The following is a 22,080-nucleotide window of genomic DNA, read 5'->3' as shown; positions in this document are numbered from 1 at the left end:
GTTCTCATAAAACTCTGCTGTTTATGGCTTCTCTGCCAACAATGCTAGCAACACTAATGCCATCCTTGAAACATGGAGAGCTATTTCTCCAAACACAAGAATGACTCCAGAATACGAGAGGGCATATGCTATTTGCATGAACTCTGTTATTTGTTCTGTGGAACTCAGATTTCTTTATAATCTTAAGTGGAGTGTGAAAAAATTTAGGGTTTAATTAAGGCTCTTGCTCTCTATTGTATTGTCTCTCTACCTTTTTAACTGCCTGCCAAACAAATTCCAAGATAAGAATTTGATGTTTTATGATGTTTAACTATTAGCATTCCAAACTAAAAAAAAATAATTACTTTAGTAGGAAAAACAATCCTAATTAAAAAAAAAGGAGAACTATTTGCTAAAAATAGAATAAAGTTACACAAAATTACAGCTAAGTGTTGAGACTATATTGGGGCTTCTGAGGTTTCTACTTAAAGCATAATACTTATGAAATCTTCATCTAGAACAGGTGCATTAAATCCATGTCGTAAAGGTAGCTGTACTCTGGGAATACTCTGCCTTTTAAAATTTTTATATTTCCATGGGGCTGAGGTTGCGGCTCAGCAGTAGAGCGTTCGCCTAGCACGCGCAAGGCCCTGGGTTCAATCCTCAGCACCACATAAAGAAAATAAATAAATAAAATAAAGGTATTGTGTTCAACTACAACTAAAAAATAAATATTAAAAATATTTTTTATATTTCCAAAACCTAACTTCAAATATTATTTAATCAACACTTAAGAATTTAAAAATACCAAAGGGTGCTATTTTATGTCTGAGGTGTCATCATACCCAAACCAGAACAAATAGTTTTTATAATAAGTGAAACATGAAACTTACTTACAAAAGGAAACATAGAGGACAGGAGAATTTTTGTATGAAAATCCTTTGTCAAGGAAAAAATAAAATGTGTTGCTTAGTAGAGAAAAATATGGTGAATCAATAAAAAAATTTTCTAACATCAAGGGATACTGACCAATGAGAGAGAAAGAAGATTATCCAGTCCTCAAAATACGTACCTTAGGTTCTTCTGTATAAGCAAATCTTGTATCCAGCTGGGGCTTCAGACATTCAGAAATGTCAGTAAAAGATGTTAAACGAATAACTTTGCTGCTTTCTGATATGTGCATTGACCTAAATTATTGGGATCAGAACCAATTGATCAACAAATTTTGTGCACAATTGGTATATATGGCACCAAAGAACTTCCTCAAAATGATAGAGAATCTGTGAAAAAGATATAACTAACATCATACTTAATAGTGAAAGGTTGAATGCTTTTCCCTAAAATTGGGAACAAGGCAAGGATGTCTGTTGTTCTTCTTCTACTGAGCACTGTACTGGAGGGTCTAGCTAAGGCAATTAGAGAATAAAAATAAATAACAGGTATCCTGATTGAAAGAAAAAAATTAAAACTATATTCATTTTCAGATAATGTGCAAAATCCATTAAAAATCTACTGGAATAAGTTCAATAAGGTCACAGGATACAAGATAAATATACAAAAATATAAATAAACAAACTGTATTCTGTAGACTATCAATGAAAAATCCAAAAATGAAATTAAGAAAACATTTCCAGGGGCTGGGGTTGTGGCTCAGTGGTAGAGAGTTTGCCTAGCATGTGTGAGGCCCTGGGTTCGATTCTCAGCACCACATAAAGATAGGTAAATAAAATTAAAGGTTAAAGGTACTGTTATCCATCTACAACTACAAAAAATATTTTAAAAAAAGAAAAAGAAAACATTTCCATTTGAAACAGCCTCAAAAAAAGAACCCCCCCAAAAAATATTTAGGAACAGCTTTAACGGAAATATTCTCTCCTAAATGTAGTGACTTTAACTATTACTCTGACTCATTCAACTCATTATATCCAAATTTTTTTAAAGCTGCTTTTTTTTAATATTTATTTTTTAGGTGTAGATATATCCAAATTTTTAAAAAGGGTAATATATGGAATATTACACAGCGATTAAAGAAACATGCTGTAGATACTGGCAACAACTTGGATAGATCTCAAGGAAATTAAGAGTAAAAAAATCAATCTCAAAGGTTGCATTCTTCACAATCCCATTTATATAACATTCTTGAAGTGACAAAATTATAGAGTTGGAGAACAACTTAGTGGTTGTCAGTGGCTGGAGGAAGGGGAAGGAAGGCAAGTGATTGTAAGTATTAAATGGTAGTTCAAGAGATCCTTGTGATGGAACTGTTTTGTAAATAAAAAAAAATTTTAAAAAGACCAATAATCCCATTGGAAATAAAGAACAATAAAAAAGGTAAGTATGTTAACAAGCCTAAATTGATAAAATAATATGCTATATTAAACAATGACAATATTGGAAAGTCTTATGAGTTCTTAAATTTGAGAAATATAAATTATTGAATAGGATAGAAGGCAATCTTCTCTGGGAAGTCCTTATTGTACAGCTCATGACAGGTCAGAGATTGGAGGTAGCATCTCTTTAAAATTACTAACATGTGGAATTACACAATTAATTTAGAGTCTATATATGAAGTATAAACCTTTAATACATATCAACTGAAATATAAGAACCCACATAAAATCAATGTACTGGTTTTCAGTTTCTACTTAATTTTTAAATTCTTCAAAATCTTACCATTGTATGAAAGCACTTGACACACACAAAATTTCACCTACCCTTTCTCAATCCCATCATCCTTTGAAGAAACTAGATACAAAGATTCATTCTTCAAAGGCTTCTGAGTTGCTGTTTTTACTCTAGGTAATTTCTTGGCAGATTTAGGAAGTTGTAATAAACTGAAGTCCTCTTTCTAAAAGTGGTAAGAGAATGAACAAAATCAAAAGTGAGCAAAATGGGAAAAAAAGGAGAGAATAAAACATCATTCTGTACACAGACCTCAAATTTCTTTTGATCACTAGAGGACTTTTCTTTCACCGTACACCCTACCATGTTTCTTACTAAAATGGAAATTTTCTCCTTCCCCAATTCCCAGTTTTATGCAACCCACAGAGTGAAATGCCATTACAAGTTAGATTTAAGGAAAGAAAAGAATAGTCAAAAAATTGTATGTCCTGACTCTACTGCTGTGAAAGTAGAATCTGCTGAAGGAAGCAACTGACAGGAACTTTTCTTTGTTCTATATTGAATATGTTTGGGGTGGGGGATATTGCATGGCAGGAAAATAAAACAAAGATACCCTTTGGCCCTGGAGAAGGAACATGCATCTTAATAGCACTTCCATTTTCGGACATTTTATTTTTATGGTTATTGTTCCCATTCTTAAAGTTCTTTATGGTAGCTGGGTGCAGATGGTGCACACCTATAATCCCAGTTACTAGGGAGGCTGAGGCAGAAGGATCACAAGTTCTAGGACTGCCTGGGCAATTTAGCAAGACCCTGTCTCAAAAAAACAAAAAATGAAAAAGGATGAGGATGTAGCTTAGTGGTAGAGCACCCCTGGGTTTAATCCCCAGTGACACACACATACACTCTCTCACTTTCTCTCTCTCTCTCTCTCTCTCTCTCACACACACACACACACACACACACACACACATACACACACACACACACGCTTTATGGTAAAAGTTAACAATTTAAATCTAGAATATAAATAACTAAATGTACAAATGGAGGAAAAAGAAACAACTGAGTATAGGGTATACATAGGCATACCATTATGTACCACTTAAAAACTGTCTATGAAGATGACGACACACACAGAAGACTATTGATGATGTTAAAAGAAATAATCAATATAAAAGTAGAAATGCACTAAAATGAAAATTCCATAAGATGCCTATGAGAAAATAAATAATAATTACATAGAAGGAGGTAATATCAGAAATGATTTGTCTCCTATTTCCAAATTTATAGTAGTTTTATTATTTTTATAATTTGAAAAACAAACAAATGTTTCTAATGTGTTAACTTCTATTAGATTACTATATATAATCCAAACAGGATTATATTTGTGATATTTTATATCCAGAAATATAAAGTATATATATATACTCTACATACCTAACAACTACTAATAATTTTTAAGAATTCTAGAAGCAAAATTAGTTGCCTAAGTATGTTCTACATATAGATTCCTAGATATCAGGGCTCCTAATCTCCTTTAGTAATCCAGAACACAGCATGACATTAATCAACAAACACTCAATAAAAGAAAGGCCCCATAGGAAGTTGGGCTTAAGTAAGAGTGGTCCACTTTATGCTTTAAATATAGCCCTTACTGCTCTGCCACTGCAACTTATTTTTAAAAGGGACAAGTAGCTTTTTCCGTTCCTCCCTAATCTCTCCCCTACCCTAATCTCTGGGGAAACAGGACTACCTTTCTTCTCCAGGTAGGCAGATGTATCTGTCCTTGAGTACACAATCCCCACAGGAAGGAAGTAATCCAGACTTTGGGGAGGGCAATTAAAAGTAAATTACCACTCCAACAGAGAACACATGGAAGGTAGCTTTTGAATCATCTCTTTAAAGCCCCCTGTTCTTGCTGATGGGCAGAATCACAGCCTTTGGGACTGGAGTCCCCTGTGTTTCTCCCTTGCTAGCAAAGCAAAAAAACCTTTTTTCTTTTTTCCCAAAACTGTGCCTTTGTTACTAGATTAGCAATGGGAACAAAGACCAAGCTTTCAGTGATACTTACAGTTAAACATAGAAAAGTAATTGAATTTATAGAAAAAGAAAATAGAAATGTGGTTTCCAGGAGGGGAGGGAGAGTAGGGGGCATTGTCTCCAATGGGTGTACAGCCAGACTTGCAAGATGCAAAGCCTGGCACTCTGTTCCACAAAGGTGGACAGCCACGACTCAGCAAACTGTACACTTAAACATAGCAGAGATAATGTCATGCCATGTGCTTTTTACCATACACAATGCACACACAAATTATAGTGTATCATACAGAGAGAAGCCCAAGTTAAGAGTTTTTGAGCTTGCTGGCTTGGGTGGAAGCTAGAACAGGGATAGGGGTGGGCGGGGGTGGGAACATCAACAAGAGGGCAAGTAGAATTGAGGAAGAAGGTGGAGGAAGAAACTGTACCATGACTCTGATGGTGGTTATACATTGTACACATTTGTCAAGGTTCACAGAACTATACACTGAAAAGGGCATCTTTTATTGTATAGGAATGATATCTTAATTTTTGAATGGGAAAAAAACGGCAATGAGTGCTTTCTACCAAGGAGAGTGCCTGAGATCAGAAAGCACTGTCCAGCTACAAAGTATCCAGGACAACAGATGGTGCTAATTCTCTGGAAGCCAAAGGCAACAGAGGAAAATCCATGCTTCTACCACTTTTTCACACAAGCTAATCTCTCTCCCTTCCTTTGGCAGTGTTCACTTATTCAAGGTCCTTTCCTTAACCACATCTTATTTTTTCTTTCCCCAGTACCTCTCCGTTTGAAGTTGTTGTTTATGCAAATGTTTGTATGCTCTCAGTGATATGTTCCCTGAAGTCTGCCTCCAAGATGTGTGCTCACCTAGTGACTGGGTCGCTGAGTCACACAGGCGAACCAGCAGGAGTAATCAGTGGAGTGGCATACAGTATAGCCATAATATGCAAGGGAAGCCAGGAAGAAGTCAAAACAATGGATGAGCAAATACTTGTGCACTAAAGACACACTAACTCCCAATGTGGTCCCCCCAGAGCAGCCTCATGAGAGGCAGCTGTTTAGAAATGAAAGCCTTGGGCCCACCCCAGAGCTACTGAACCCTGATCTCTGTTGGAGACCAGGAATCTGTTTGAAGAGGTCTTTGGTGATGCTTAGTGTGCCAAAGCTTGAGAACCAACAGCCAGTAGCTGTGCTTCCCATACAAATCACCTGGGAATCTTATAAAAAGGCAGGTTCTAAACCATGGCCCTAGTATTCAAGGAGGGTTGAGAACCCTCCAAAGCAACTCCCTGATTTTTCAGTGACCCTGATGCATTCCAGATCAATTAAATCAGAATTTCTGAAAGTAGGATTCAGGCATTGGTATGTTTTAAGATTTCTCCATGGACAGAAGAATTGTAATGTCTCTCTAGCTCTAAAACACTATTTGTAGAAGTAAAACATTCAAAACCTCATTATACATCTTCCTGCCTTTAAAAATAAGATATCCTGAATATAAAGAAGAGGCTGTGTATAGTCAATGGCAGTCAACATTCTGCAATACCTTTAAAGCCAACTAAGATTAATTAGGCTTATTATTGAAATGAAGATATAATTATTGCTTCTCTGTGCCAAAATACAAAGGACTATTTATTTATTCTATTTAAAGTCAGTTAATTTTTCTTCTCTTTTCAGATTTTCTCCTTATCTTCTATATATGCAGATAGACCCAATACTTTTATTTTTATGTGATGTTGAGGATTGAACTCAGTGCCTCACATGTGCTAAGCGCTCTACCACTGAGTCACAGCCCCAGCCCTCCCTTTATCTTTTTATGCTGTCTTATTCTTCCTCAGATGATGGAAACTCACTGCCTGTAATTCTGCTGTTGCAATATCAAAGAATAATTCATTCTTTCAATTTATATTTACTAACCAGTAATTACATGTCAGGCCCTGTTTTCCGGCACTAGGGACAAACAGGTAACAAAGAAAAATCCCTTATATTCTATAGGAGGTAAAATACAGTAAACAAACAGATCAAATGGTCATACGCACAAAAAAAGCAAAATAAGCAGGATGAAGGACACACACACAGATAGATGGATGTGTATGGTATTCTACATAAGTGTGCATACAGAAGAGTCAAGGATTAAGTGATATTTGAGCAGACATCTAAAGGAGATGGGAGAGGCCATGTGGACATTTGGAAGACAAGTGCTTCAAGCAAAGAGAACAGTAGGTGCAAAGCCCGAGGTTTTTACATGCTGTATCAAAGAGAAAAAAAAAAGGGACCAGTGTGGTTAGGGTAGAGTAAGTTGGAGAAGAGGGTAGGAAACAGGGTCATCAGGAAGGCAGGGGCTTATATAGCTATACCAAGACTGGATTTTATTCTGAATGGGAGAGGAGGCCAATGGAGAGTTTGAGCATATGAGTGACATAATCATACATTTTAAAACGATCACTTTTGCTGCTTTGTAGGCTACAGATTGTAGATTTTCCCATTTCCTAACTGTGGCAGCATGTTCATTGGGACTCACCACCACACTGATAAAGCATGTGATAAAACCACTAGGAGGATCAGTGTACAACACTCAAGCATGGATATTTAACTGTAACCAGCAGAAACCAAAGAATAGACTGGACACCCTACCTGGACCTCAGTTATATGTGGAATGCAAGATTTAGGTCTTAATGGCAAGAGGGTTGCCATTTGTGGAAAAGGATCAATATCTTTCCTTGGTTTCTCTTGACGGAGGTGCCAGAATTTCAGTTCAGCTGTAGCATGTTTTGTTGAGGGTGAATGAGTAACACAAAATCTTGGTGCCCTGTTTATTGGAAAAACAAATTTAAGATTAGAGATATTAAGATTAAATTAGACAATAAGCCTCAAAAACAAAAGCCTACAAATAATCTTTAATCAACAATCAATCTTAGTATATCCCTTTTCTAATAACTTCTATTCTTCTGCTCCCTAGCCTTAAAAAATATTTTTCTATATGTCAATTGCCTATGATTCTATTTGCTCATATAAAAAGGTAATGGTGCAAGAAAATATCATAAAATAATCTGTTATTATTTGCTTGATAAGAAAAAGAAACATGTATTGATGAAGGAAGATTTAAATAACATCTTCTAGTAAAATAAAAAACATACTGTGATCATTTTAAAGCAGTTCAGTATTTATAGTACCAATAAAAAATTGGTAGAATGGGGAATTAACATTTTTAGACATTATAAACATTTTTTGTAATGCTCAGATATGCTACTAAAGTAGGTTATGATTCAAGTTATCTATTTTCAAGATAGGAATTAATTTTACAACAATTTATATAATTAAAAGACCAATTCTACTGCAAGAAACTTAGGAAGAAGAATGTCTGGCACAATGTCAAGGCCACACTTAATTGGTTGGATATTCTGGTACTCAGTCTGTGGGTTAACTATTGTACATGAGGTTAACTCCAGCTGTCAAGGCCTGTGGCTAATTGGTTCTTGGACCAGGTTTTCCCTCAGATGCCACAGCCCAAGGACTAATTTTTATTCCATATTGCAGAACCTGGCAGAAACTTACTTCCCTTTATGATAGGAAGAAGGTATATATCTTCTCAGTGTGAACAAAGCAAGAGTGGAGGAGAATCCACAGTCCAAAAGTAGCTTAGAGTCAGGAAGCATCCCATGTAATCTCTGTGGTCATGGTCATTCTATCCTACATTTCAGAAGCTTTATTTAGCACACTTGGAGATATCCAAAATTACTTCCTTTCACATGTCAATCAGTAAGTGGGCATATATCCAGAAATGCCTTATCAAATACATCACACATCTGATGGCCAGGAAATGTAGGTGCTTCCATTTTATGATTCGTATCATTAAAGTATCTTGATTTGACTCCATAAATCCTTACTGCCCTTACCATTATAATTTTACACTCATTTCATTCACATAGCATTAATCTTTGATTAGCCATTATATGAATTCATCCAATAATATGGGCCATTTTGCAGTGAGTCCGAAACTAGTACTGTACTATTTTTGATGCTGCTATTGTATAAGTTCTTGTGTACATTTGTACATACCTTAATTCTCAAGTTCTTGTGAGTGGGAGAAATCTATTTACAGTGTACGTATGTGTGTATGAGTACTACTCAGAAATACAAAGCAACAAACTCTCGATACATACAACTTAGATATAGCTCAAGACAATTGCATGAGTTTTTAAAAGCTAATGGCAAAAGATTACATATAATTTTATTTACTAGTGGTTTCCAGGAGTTAGGGATAAGGGGAGAGACAGAAGGTACAGGGTGGTTATAAGAGGGCACTACAAAGAAAGCTTGTGATATCCTAACTGTTCTGTATCTTGATTATGCTGGCACATGCATAGATATACAAAGTGATAAAGGAACTAAATACACACACAAATGAGTACATGTAGAACTGGTAATATGTAGAAAAGATGGACATATCCTATCAATATTAATCTCTTCACTGTGATATTGTACTATAATTATGCAAGGTGTTACCATTGGGAGAAACTGGATAAAAGTTCCATGTGAATATACAATTATCTCAAAACAAAAAATCTACGATTATCTCAAAACAAAAAGTGTAATTAAATAAAGGAAAATCTCCCCGTGTTGGTAATGTTTTATTAAGTTGGATCGTGTGTGCATATGTACCCACTATAGTATAATTCATACCTTTCTGTATGTCTTAAAATATCAAAGAATAAATTTTCTGGAGAAAAGAACAGAACATTACATATAGAAAAGTACAAAGCATGTACGTAATCTAGAATACTTAGGTGGGAGATGATGTCAGAGAAGTTGACAAGGAACAAATCATGATTACCTGATTTACTATTTTTTTTTTTTTTTTGGTACCTGGGATTGAACTCAGGGGCACTCAATCACTGAGTCACATCCTTAGCCCTATTTTGTATTTTATTTAGAGACAAGATCTCACTGCACCTCACCATTGCTGAGGCTGGCTTTGAACTTGCAATTCTCCTGTCTTAGCCTCCAGAGCAGCTGGCTTGTGCCACCACGCCCCTCCTGATTTGCTAATTTTTAAAAATATCTGAATTTTTCTTTGGGAAAAACAGTGAGATTTAAAGCAGAGAAATGACACAATCAGATCCAACAGTTACAATGTACACCATGCCGATCCTCAAACAGCACACATTTTAATCTATACCGTGTCTGTTCGCTTTTCCTTGCTACCAGTCCTTTGAGTCTCAAGTAAAATGTGCCCTCTTCTCTGTGCAAGCAGGGACCACGTGGTGTGCATTCACCATATTTCCTATTATTTAATTTCACCTGTCCGTTGCTCTCACTGGACCATGACCCCTACCTAGTTGAACAGGTTTTATCCTTTATCCATGGCAAGCACTTGGCCTAAAGGAAATGCTCAAAAAATGTTCACTGAGATGATAAAACTGTAACATTAGTTTTATGTATACACACACACACACATACACACACATACACCAATTTTATGGGATACTGATCATAAAAGAGTAAGGTGTAGAAGGATGTGCTCACAAAGTTAAAAGAAAACTTAAGTCCAATCTCATTATGGATTTAGTCACCCAAATATTCCAATTACTTAAAAGTTAAGTATTTTTAAGAGGGTTAAAGATTAATAATGTTATTTAAATTTCCATGAATTATAGGCCAATCTGACAAAAGGCATAACTCATAAAATAGCCTAAGAAAAGTGAAAGTAAAAAACTTCAATTCACATTATTTTTCTTACCAATACAGAAGTAAAGGTTTTAAAACATCAGACTGAATATTTTTTAAATGTTCTTCAGTCCAGTGAGATCCATCTAACAGTTTAAATTTTGATAAGATTTCTGCAGAAAGGTAGCAATCTCCGCTGCTCACTAGATAGCATTTTTTCATCTTCTCAAGATGTCTGAAATAAAACACATACCTACATATACACACATATTGACACAATATTCTATTAACCAAATGTGTTTCAGACAAATAATGGACTATCTCAAAACCAATATAGAAATACCACACATTTTTTGTGGTGATACAAATATTTCTCACAGTTATGGGAATAACAGAAGGGCATCTGTGGGAGGCTGAATGGTTTTGCAAAGCTGTCCACATCCTGATCCCCAGAATTTGTTAATTTGTTACCTTACATGGTAAAAGAGGCTTTACAGATGTATTTAGATGAGGACTTTAAAGAGATTATTTTGGATTATCAGGGTAGTCCCAATGTAATGACAAGAGTCCTTTAAAAGAGGGAAGAAGGAGAGACAGTCGTAAAGATGTGAGGACAAATAGAGAGGTCAGGGGCAAGATGCCATGCTGATGGTTTTGAAGATGGAGGAAGAGGCCACAAACTCAGGAATGGAGGTGGCCTTTATAAATTAGAAAAGGCAAAGAAATGGATCTCCCCTCCCCCACCCAGAGCCTTCGGACCTCCAGAACTATAAGAGAATAAGTAAAATTTAGTTGCTTTAGGCCACAAAATTTAGGTAATTTTTTTGTGGCAATAATTGAAACAGTATTAATCCTGAAAAACCTATGTAGGTTACTTGCATGCAACTTCTGTGATATGTCTTGAAAAGTGTAATGACCTTCACTCCATAATCAGTCAGGTCACACTCCATAACCAATCATGGTGCCTCAGCTCTTAAAACATTAAAATAACTAGAATAATCCTATCATTCAGCATATACTCCGTCTAATCTTAATAGGAATTGCAATCTACTGTAGATAATCTGCTTCAGAGAAGATCAGGAAACTACAGTCAAAATAAGGACTTTCCTAAAATAGTGTCCTCTTAAAATTCTTAGACTTCTGGTAACCTACAATATATGGAGCTAACCTGAACCCCATTAGATCTCCAGGAGGCTTTCCAGTGGAGAGACTCATTCAGATATCCAGCTACTTGGAATCAGATCTAAGTTCATGCAATCTATTAACCAAAGAGGTTTTGCTAGGAACAGGCCCTTACAAACTGACATGAATAGCTCTACTATGCAAGTGTGCTTAAACAACTGATAAGTTTTTGTCTAAAACATTTAACATCATTGGAATGTTATAAAAACTTAAGTAGAAAATTTTAGAATAGTTCTAGAATTTATGGGATGAAACATTATGCAAACCCAAATCATTCTTATATTAGTACCTGAAAGCTATGAAAACAGAAAATTTGTGAAATCAAAATGTAGTATTATTATAAAAGAAATTTTATCATTATTCATTCCTCTAGAAGCGTAAGCTACATTTTTATATTTATTTCAGTCTTTCTACTTGTCTTAAATAACCCAAATATTCTAGAATTTGTTTTTGAAACTATTGAATAATAAAAAATAGAAGTACCTTTGATGTCTTCCAGGGTCCTTTAGAACTTTCAACCTTTCAATATCCATCCATAGCCACAAATACTTTTCCCCTAATGTGCCCTTCATAAATTTCTTAAATCTTTCAAACTCCTTTCTATTGCCAATGTCATAAGTTCTGTGAGACATACACCAGTCAGCCCTGCTCTCAGGTCCAATGCTCTCACTCGTTGAACTTGTTTTTTCTAATATCTCTTCTGACTTTTTTTCCTTTTCAGTTTGAACTGGTTCAGCTAAAACATTCTTGCCAAAGAAAGGATAAAAATAATCAGGAAACGACACTTGATCTACTTTGTCGAAATCTATATAGTCTGGGCTTTCTGTGAGAGGCTGGCCAGTAATTTGCTGAATGGCTGCTCTTAAAACAGAGTATATAAACAAGTTTAAAAATTCTTCACACGTTGAGAAGTGCAATGTCAACTTTTCATTAGCCGCATCCCGTTGCTTCTCAAGGTATACTCTCAGAAGAGCATGAGAGGGAGTATCTTTTAGAGATATAGACCCTTCCTCCTCTTCTTCAAATTCAGCGATTTTAGAGAGGCTTTTTTTGGTCCTGGGGTGAACTCCATCATCAAAGATAAAACTCTCTGTATTAAATGATAAAGTGTGGTTAAGTTAGATATGAGACAAAATTGATATTGTTACACAGATGTTATAGAGCCTGCATGGCAAATGACTTTATCACAGGGATGAGCACATGGACCAGTATTTTCAGAAGGATTCTGAAGCCACATTTGGAACCAGTAGGGGAAAAAACTGCCAACAGTTGCCTTCCTTGTCTTCCTTGAACATGGCAAGGGAGGCAGATGGACTAAATATTTGATACTCCTAACACAGAGAATATTCAAAAAGACATTGTATGCTTTTAAAATTTAATATTTCAGACTGATATAGAATGACAAACATAAAGACCAAATCTATTAGAAAAGTAGAAAGATGTATATTAAATAATTATATGTGCATGTTGTGTAACAAAGGAAAATTAGCTGCCATAGATGATGAGACCACAGATGATCAGACAAGAACTGGAATCATTAATTCTTTAACATTCACTATTTTAGAAAAAAGATTCAAATCCTAGCATTCTTACAACCTATCATTAAAGTTACAAAAGAACAAGGCACTTATGAAGGCTTACAAATGGATTATTTTTACACTCTTTCTAAAGACATGGTATTTAGCTCCCATTTTTCTCTTAGAAATCAGTGAATATCAGATGGCAGCACTATATTTCACATCGTCAGTATAGCCACAGACCAGGTGACTGTTGTCATCTGTACCCACCCTTGATTAATATTTTCTTAGTTACTAGATTTCAAATCGCAATACACTAGAAATATTTCACTTTAATTTTTATTTAAAAAAATACCTATATACACTGCATTTTCCTACCTAATATCATAGACTTTGTGAAACTTCCAGGAGTTTCTGGGCTCAATCCCATAGAGTGGGAGGGAGCATATGATGCAGACATCTCTGCTCACCATCCTCCTATGGACCTTGTTTTTCATATTTACTCTCTATACTTTCCAATATTATATTTTAGCATTTTGAAGAAATAGCAAGAAACCCATAAATCCAATATTAAGGAGTTTATGTTCCTCTTTACCTAGACCTAGATTTAATTCTAGAGTATCCAGATTTATCTTCTCCTAAAGTTGCACATACCTTTCAGAAGGTTTAGAGTTAATACACTCTTACAGTTAGTAACTGTTTAAGTGAATTCCTGAACACTTTTCCTGAATCACATCTAGATTTTTTCCTCTAATAATATTATAGCTAATAAGTTCCATTTCTAGAAGTTTCCTTTTTTTTATAGTTGTTTTTGTGGAACGTTTGTATCACCCACAAAAGTACCTATAATAGCAGTAGAAATTTATTTGCTTTTTGAGGAAAAAAATCGTCTGAACTTAAAAAACAGACGGGAAACTCAATTTCTATGAATGACTTCACTTTTAAGAAGACAGAACTATTGTACCCACTTTATTGCAAAGGCTTAATAATAAGAACTTGTGAACTGTGATAGGAAATAAAGACAAGATAAACATTTATCAACTGTAGATTAGGTGCCAAGCACGAGGGTAGGCATTTTCTATACATTTAGCATGTATCATTGTCTAATCTTATAGATGAGAAAAACAAGAAGTGGAATAAATCATAAAAAATTCACACAACATATAAGTATTCGAGTTGGGTTCTTTTAAACCCTCCCCTTTCACCATCCCAACTTGCTTCTCAAGAAGCAAGAGGAAGTGAAGAAGAGGCATGGGCGGTGTGGATAATGTTTTCTCTTCAGTCACAAGTCCTATAAGACCAGAACAAACAACAAAGAGAAGCTCTGAGTCAATCTTGTCCTTTTCTGCTTACCAGTAATGGGTGAAATCGCTGGAGATTCAATTGTGCTGTGGGTTATACAACAGGGTAATGAAAAGGTACATACAGTTTCCTGACTTTGTTTTGCTAGTGTAAACCAATCTTTTGTTTGAGTGAAGGAAGCCTAGGAAAAATTGAACATAAGATTAACAGTAATTCTCCAATTGCCAACCTGGACAAATCATTAAATAATATTCAATTTGTGAAGTACAATATGTAATGGGAAAATTACTCTATGAAAAAAAGAAAAATTGTACTAAAATGCATTAAGCAAGAGGATAACTTCAATCCATATATTTTTTTTCATATCACATAATCAAAGGGAAAAAATGAGCACAATACCATCAAATTCTCCTCCACACTTACTCTCAGGCTATTGCTGACTAAAGCTGGACATGAAACCCTCCTTTCTGGATTTACTACATCCTTTGATGTATCTTTTGCTACCTCTTCTCATTTACAACCTTTCCAATTATTTCATGCTCTCAATTCTGCCTGACCTGGCTCAATGTTTTTATCAGCTCCTCCTCAATGGGATAGACCTCTACTCTTAGCACCACTGGCAACCTCTCCAAGCTTAGCTGCCCCCTTTGCCTAAAACTCCATTTTTACAACTTTTCTTGGATTGGATGCTTCCTGCAGACTGATTGATTCCTGACTCCAATTGCTCCTTGGTCAGTTCCTCCTTTGCTTTGTGTATCCCAAGCCAGCTGGCCCAATTCCCAAGCTGATTTGTAACTTCTAGAACCCCAGCCCGTAAGAAACTCCTATCCCAGCTTTCCTGGGAAAATTCCTCTGGCTGCCTCTCTCTCAGAAATGTCATCTCCTATTTTTTTCCTAGATAATCTAAGTTGTTTAACAGGAACAGAGAAGGGAGTGTCCTGCATTCCTCTCATTTCTCCTTTCCTCAATTGTCAGCTGGTGGGCACTTAGCCTAGCACTCACAGAAGAGGCAGGGCTCAAATGAAAGACAGTGTCCCCTGTCTATTATACAGAATTAGCAGGACAAGTCAGGCCACACAATGAGACTAAAGCAAGAGAGAAAATGGAGAAGTGCCTCTCTGCATAGCCACTGCCCGTCTTGGGGGGAAGGCTCCTTGTGCATGAAAGCTTTGAAAGACTAAGAAGTCACCTTTGTTCCCTCTTTTCTTTAAAACCAGGTCATTTAATATTAATTATATGTTGCTCAATATTTACTTATAGAGCTACTATGCTTCTAAGCAGTATCTTAAGTACAGAGAGGAGGCTAAAAATTGAGGCTCAAGACATTGAGGGAGAATAATATACCAATGTCCCTGCTATTTCAACTGCATAAAAAGGATAAGAGAGTAGAGGACAGGGGAGAAAAAAAATCATCAGTTGGTCATCAGTTAATTATTCTACTTGACACCTTTAAGAGGGGCCAATTGTGTTTAGATGGTGTAACTAAAGGCTCAAAGAAATATTACCAATTATCATGAAGATTAATTCATATTTATAGTCATTTAAATAATTTAAGAGTCAAAAAACTATGAATCCTCAAAGTTCAAAGGCTATGAAAAATTATGTGATGCAGTTAAAATATTAATCAAGTGAACAGAAATGAGTTTTTTTAATCTCAGAAAACAGCAAAAGTAAACTAGCTTGGATTTTTACTTCCTATATTTGATTAATTTCACATAAAAGGAGTCAGGACTTAGTCTCCTGGATTGATCTTCCCTTTGCAAGTTTATTGGCCTCAACTATCAGTCCATATTTTATGACATTCATGAAATTTCTGTACTATATAAATTAAGAAAAAAATGCTTAAAATAAGTATAAGAGAGAAGAAAAATATGCCTTTAGTACATCATTAAACATTATCGAGTAGAAATAATGGGACTGGTATAATTTTAAACATTCTTGATAAAGATTACTGATAGAAATGCCCCAATGATAAAATTAACTAGAAGATACACATGGGGAAAAAAAGTTCAACTACCATAAGTCTATCCATTCCAACACAGACAAAAAAGAGGTTTCCTTTTATCTGGCATCTTTAATCAATAGGAAGTGCCTGTCTAAAAAAAAACTGTATTGAAAAGAATTTGGAGTCAAGCCCTAGCTCAGCAGAAAAAGTGCCACAATTGATTAGCAATGTCTGTCCTGAATGAGCACTAAGAAAGCAACAGCACATGGAGCACATATTTACCATTCCTGATTTTGTATAGAATTGTTTATCAGAAGCATATTCCCTGAAATAAGATCTGATTAAAATTAGAGGCTAAATGCTGCAATGATCCAAAAGGACATTTGATTCTAGGTTCTATCTCTTCCAATGCATTCATACAGTTCCACATTTCTACAATCACGGAGGATAAATTTTTATCTCATAGCAGTTAAAAAATAATGCATTTTACTACTAAGGAATTATAGCAGTACAGGGGTGAGAAGATCCAATTCATCATCTTTTTGTGCAAAAGTTAACTGAATCCAAATAACAATTTTGGAATGAACAATTAAATCAGGGGTAATGCATGTTATGCTTGCTTCCTGGGTGACACTGAGATGTTCTTTAGTCTTGCTTTTGTTACTTCAGATGTGAAAGGATACCTTAATGTAACTGTATTTTAAGTGAAAGAATAAATAGAAAATGAGTACACATAAATCCCCAAGAACTATTGTTAAGTATGCTTTAAATGGGGTTAATTTTTTTTTTTTTTTGGTGGGAGGGGTAGGGGTGGCTAGGGGTACTGGAGATTGAACCCAGGAGCACTTTACCACTGAGATATAACCCAGTCTTTTTATTTTTCATTTTGAGATAGAGTCTCATTAAGTTGCTGAGGCTAACCTCAAACTTATGATCCTCAGGCTCCTAAATTGCTAGGATTACAGGTATGTGCCACTGAGCCTGGCTTTAAAAGCTTTTGAAATCATCTTCTCTGCTTAAGTAATACAAATGACATACATACCTATGAAACAAAAAGTTTCATTGAAGTTCTATCATGAAAAATTACTAATACTTTTACCTCGCCAAGAGAAATGTAGAACTTTTTCAGAACCAGGAGATTGTCTTCTTCATCATGAGGAGGCGGTGGAGTAGGCAGTTTTCTCATGATCCAAGGAGAAGTATCTGAACCAAGTGTGAAAGTCATACCTGACTGGCTCCATCTTACTTGTGAGACTAATTTGGCTAACCTGAAATGCAGAAATCATGAATTTTGAAATAAGTTTCAAATATGGTAGAATTCAGGAAAAAGAAACCCCTAAAATTTCATTTTATGTATTCTTCTCCTCGTAGCTCTGCAGGATGATTTTCTTAAGCTCTGCTAAAACCAATGGCTTATTTATCAAACCACTCATTACTTAATATTTTTCTATTCTAATTTATTTTATTTTAAAAATGGTTGTTCTAAGCAAAAGTCAAATTTTAGTATAATTTCAGAATGCTTAGGTATTTATAGTTTAAAAGTCAGGGAACATAAAGGAAAATCTTGGCCCTGTATTGACATGCTATCTTTTATTTATTTCTTTTTTCTTTTTCTTTTTTTTTTTTTGTTCCAGGGATTAAACTCAGGGGTACTCAACCACTGAGCCACATCCCCAGTTCAATTTTGTATTTTTATTTAGATAGGGCCTCACTGATTTGCTTAGTGCCTCACTTTTTGCTGAGACTGGCTTTGAACTCATGATCCTCCTATCTCAGCCTCCAGAGCTGCTGGGATTATAGGCGTGCGCCACTATGCCTGGATGACATGCTGTCTTTTTAATGTCACACTAACATTCATTTGTAAGCACCCACACATAAATACCATTATCACCATAGATAATTTTAAAAGTATAATGATCAAAGAAGTATAATTGAAGTACATTGGTTAAGTGATGTTTCTGTGAAATCTCTTTGGAAAAGTTAAGCAATTTTTGTCAGTGGTCTCTCACTCTTATTCTATAGCAGGTGGATCCAACTCCATTGGAGTCAAAGGCATACCATTTTACTAAGAAATCACAGAAAAAAATGACTGTAGTTGAAAAAGTAGGCATTTAAAAATAGGTATAGAACAATAATAGACATATGAAACTCTAATACCTGTATTCAAAGTAGCAATCACTTTCTAGAAATGCTGGAAGTCTTTGTTTTTTGATCCACTTAATACCTTGTTCACGATTGAGACACTATTAGGAGAAAGTGAAAAAACGGTGTCAAAGAAAGTCACCTTTTAGGAAAACTGAGGCCTAATCATGAGAGCAATACTGATCTCCTGCTGTCACTAGGCACTCCACTCCTACCTCTCTGTACAAGAGAGAGCAATGACCCTGAGCCACAAATGTGAGGCAACTTCTTGTGTATAGTACCTCTTTCATTCTCTCAAAAACCCTGTATCAACTATTATCTCCATTTTATAAATTAACTAGTTGAATCCAGGAAAGTTAAGTAACTTATTGGAGGAGGAGGAAGAGGAAAGAGAAAAAAAGAAAAGTCAGTCAATTTTAATATTTCTACTATCATAAAATAGGTTACGATAATCATAAACAAATCCAGGCCTGGTGGCATACATCTGTAATCCTAGTGACCTGGCCAAGGCAGGAGAATCTCAAGTTCAAGTTCAAGGCGTCAGTAATTTAGCGAGACCTTATCTCAAAATAATATAAAAAGGGGTAGGGATATAGCTCAGTGGCAGAGTGCCCCCTGGGTTCAATCCCCAGTACTACTACTACTACTACTACTACTACTACTACTACTGCTAATAATAATAGTAGTAGCAGCAATTATCATCATTATCAGAAACAGAAAAAGAACCACCAAGGAAACAATAAAGGCCACTGTAGTGTAAAATTTTTTTTTGTTAAATATTAAACACTCCCAGGCACTTTCCTAGAGATACCAAGGCTGTATTGTGGTGCCACAGTGCAGGATTCTGTGGGTGCCCACATACACACCCAACTCAGGAGATGTTTCCACAGAGCATGTCCTGCACTCTCTGACCTAAAGCATGACTAGCTAGGTTGTGGAAGGGAAGAGGGGACAAGTTTATATATTAGACCACAGGATGCAATCTGAGGGATAAAAGGAGGAAGGCTGGAGGAGCAGGCTGGGGCCTGACTGTGAATAGTCTTAATTAACATTAAAGAGTTTAGATTTTACCTTGAGGTTGTGAAGGCAATACAAAATTACTGAGGAGTTTTTAAGCTGCTATTCATCCTGAAAAACCTACTCACTATTGATTTTAATTTTTCTTTATTCACTTTTTTCACAATTCTAAAGAATGTCAGTACTTCAACAAATGCCACCAAAAAGTAAAACCACCAATAAAACACACATCTCAGTGACATATTCGTGTCTGCATTTGTGTGGCTTTCATGGACCATTTGCTACAACCTAGTTTTGCTGTGACAGTAGCATTAGATGTCAACACAGACCATTACTAACTCCATGAGGAAAGTGATTGACCACGGTAGTGCTACTGGCATCATGAACATCCGATGTTCATGAGAATGCACATGTGCTCAATCAACATTGCTGACATTTGGCACAAAGTCATTAGGCTCTCGTGAATGGAAAACTTGGCACACAATGGTCTCCTCCTGTTCAGCAAAAACATCCACTTGGTTTCATCAAACACTATCTTCTGGGCAACAAAAGAATAGAAGAAAACTATGGAAACAGCCAGCACCTGAATAGTATAGCACCTTACTGCCTGCCTGCCTTGTGGCTTACAGTGAGATCTAAAAGAAATTTGGATCTTGCAGTTAGGAAGACTCCAAAGATGCTACAAACTGACAACCCTTCAGGATGCTGAAGTCTTCATTAGCAGTACATTCAGTGGGTTAAAAAAAATGCCAAGTCAGGGCTATGGCACACGCCTGTAATTCCAGTGGTTTGGGAGGCTGATACAGGAGGATTGCAAGTTCAGAGCCAGCTTCAGGCACACAAGGCGCTTAGCAATTCAGTGAGACCCTGTCTCTAAAAAAATACAAAATAGGGCTGGGGATGTAGCTCAATGGTCGAGTGCCCCTGAGTTCAATTCCCCTCAAAAATGCCAAACTGTGTATAAAGAGCAATATAAACCCTTTAGGAATTCTATAAGGTTGTCAGATTAGTTAGTTCATCCAAAACCAAACTGCCTAATAATTAACTAAAAAATTGTTTACCTGCATATTTCCACCTTTTACAAAATATGGGCATCTATTTGACCCAAAAAGAAAAGTTTGAAAAAATAAAATTGATTTTTATAACCATCCTGGTAGATGTCAAGTGACATCTGGTAGTTTGGATTACATTTTCTGTATGACTAAAGATTGTTGAATATCTTTTCATGTGCTCATTGGACATTTATATCTTCTTTGAAGAAATGTCCATTCAAATTCTAGTCGGATTTTTAAATTGTCTTTTTAAATCTCCCTTCTTATTGTTAGGTTGTAAGAGTCCTTTATAAAATCTACATACAAATTTTCATAAAATATGTAATCTGTAAATATTTTCTGCAGTTGTATAGGTTGTCTTTATTGGTAATCTTTTTTAGAGCATAATTTTTTTAAAAGTTTTTGAGCGGGTGGTACTGGAGATTGAATCCAGGACCTTGCACATACTACACAAGTGCTCTGCCACTGAGCTACATCCCCAGCCCTTTTAATTTTTTTTTTTTTTTTTTTTTGAGACAGGATTTCACTAAGTTGCCCAGGTTAACCTTAAACTTGCAATACTCCTTCGTCAGTCTCCTGAATAGCTGAGATTACAGCTGTGTGCCACCACACCTGGCTAAAAATTTTAAAATTTGATGAAGTCCAATTCATTTATTTTTTTCTTTTGTCACTTGTACTTTCCCCATCATATCTAAAAACAAAACAAAACAATGCTTAATCCAAGATAATAAAGATTTATGCCCATGATATCTTCTAAAACATGATAAAAATTATCTTTTTTTATTCTTGCATTGCTGAATTCAATTTGCCTACCTTTTTTTTGAGGATTTTTGTGTCCACATTCATGAGAGATATTTGTCTGTCATTTTTTTGTTTGTTTTGTGGTAGTGGGTATTGAACCCAGAGTTGCACTACCACTGACCTAAATGCCCGGCTCTTTTTATTCTGAGACAGCTTCTCCCTAAATTGCCGATGCTGGCTTCAATCTTGTGATCCTCCTGCCTTGGCCTCCCAAGTTACTAGGACTAAAGGCTAGTACCACCATACCCAGTTGTTTGTGGGGTTTTTTTTTTTCTTTTCCTTGAATTTTCTTTAGTGATAGCATCAGAATAATGTTAGCCTCATAAAATTGAAATGGAAATTGATATCTCCTTTTTTTTGGAAATTTTCATGAATTTGGTATTATCTCATTCATTACAACACTCATTACTAAATGTTTGATAGAATTTATCAGTGCAGCTGCTAGGACTGGAATTTTCTTTGGGGGAAGATTTTTAACTGCAGATCCAATTCCTTTAACACAGGGCTACTCAGATGATATGTTTTTAAAATGTTTTTATTAGTGCATTGTAGTTATATGTAATATTGGGATTCATTTTGACTTAATCATACACGTGTGGAATATGTGCTCCATTTTAGTCCTAGTACTTCCTCTTTCCCTCCCCTTCTCCCTTCTCCTTATTCTCCTTCCTTTACTCTACTGATCTTCCTTCAATTTATTTGTTATTCTTTTATTGGTGCTTTATAGACATATATAAAATCAGAAATCACTGTAGTATATTCACATAGCATAATTTAGCCAATTTCATTCTGCAGTTCCTCCCTTTTCCAGTCCTG

At 35.6% G+C, this 22,080-nt stretch overlaps 1 protein-coding gene across 1 annotated transcript in view; it reads right to left on the bottom strand.

The window, feature by feature from the left end:
• The window catches only part of Rgs22 (regulator of G protein signaling 22), a 122,809-nt gene that overhangs the window by 79,988 nt on the left and 20,741 nt on the right, over positions 1-22,080 (bottom strand). Inside the window, 8 exon segments of the mRNA XM_027946900.2 lie at positions 1,052-1,166; positions 2,694-2,827; positions 7,274-7,448; positions 10,380-10,541; positions 11,972-12,578; positions 14,359-14,488; positions 17,352-17,520; positions 18,410-18,495. Coding sequence (XP_027802701.1) covers positions 1,052-1,166; positions 2,694-2,827; positions 7,274-7,448; positions 10,380-10,541; positions 11,972-12,578; positions 14,359-14,488; positions 17,352-17,520; positions 18,410-18,495 — 1,578 coding nt within the window.

Source organism: Marmota flaviventris, chromosome 15 (genome assembly GCF_047511675.1).
Source record: "Marmota flaviventris isolate mMarFla1 chromosome 15, mMarFla1.hap1, whole genome shotgun sequence".
NCBI classification, from domain to species: domain Eukaryota; kingdom Metazoa; phylum Chordata; class Mammalia; order Rodentia; family Sciuridae; genus Marmota; species Marmota flaviventris.
The sequence above is the reverse complement of the archived record's forward strand: the minus strand, read 5'-3'. Positions and strand labels throughout refer to the sequence as shown.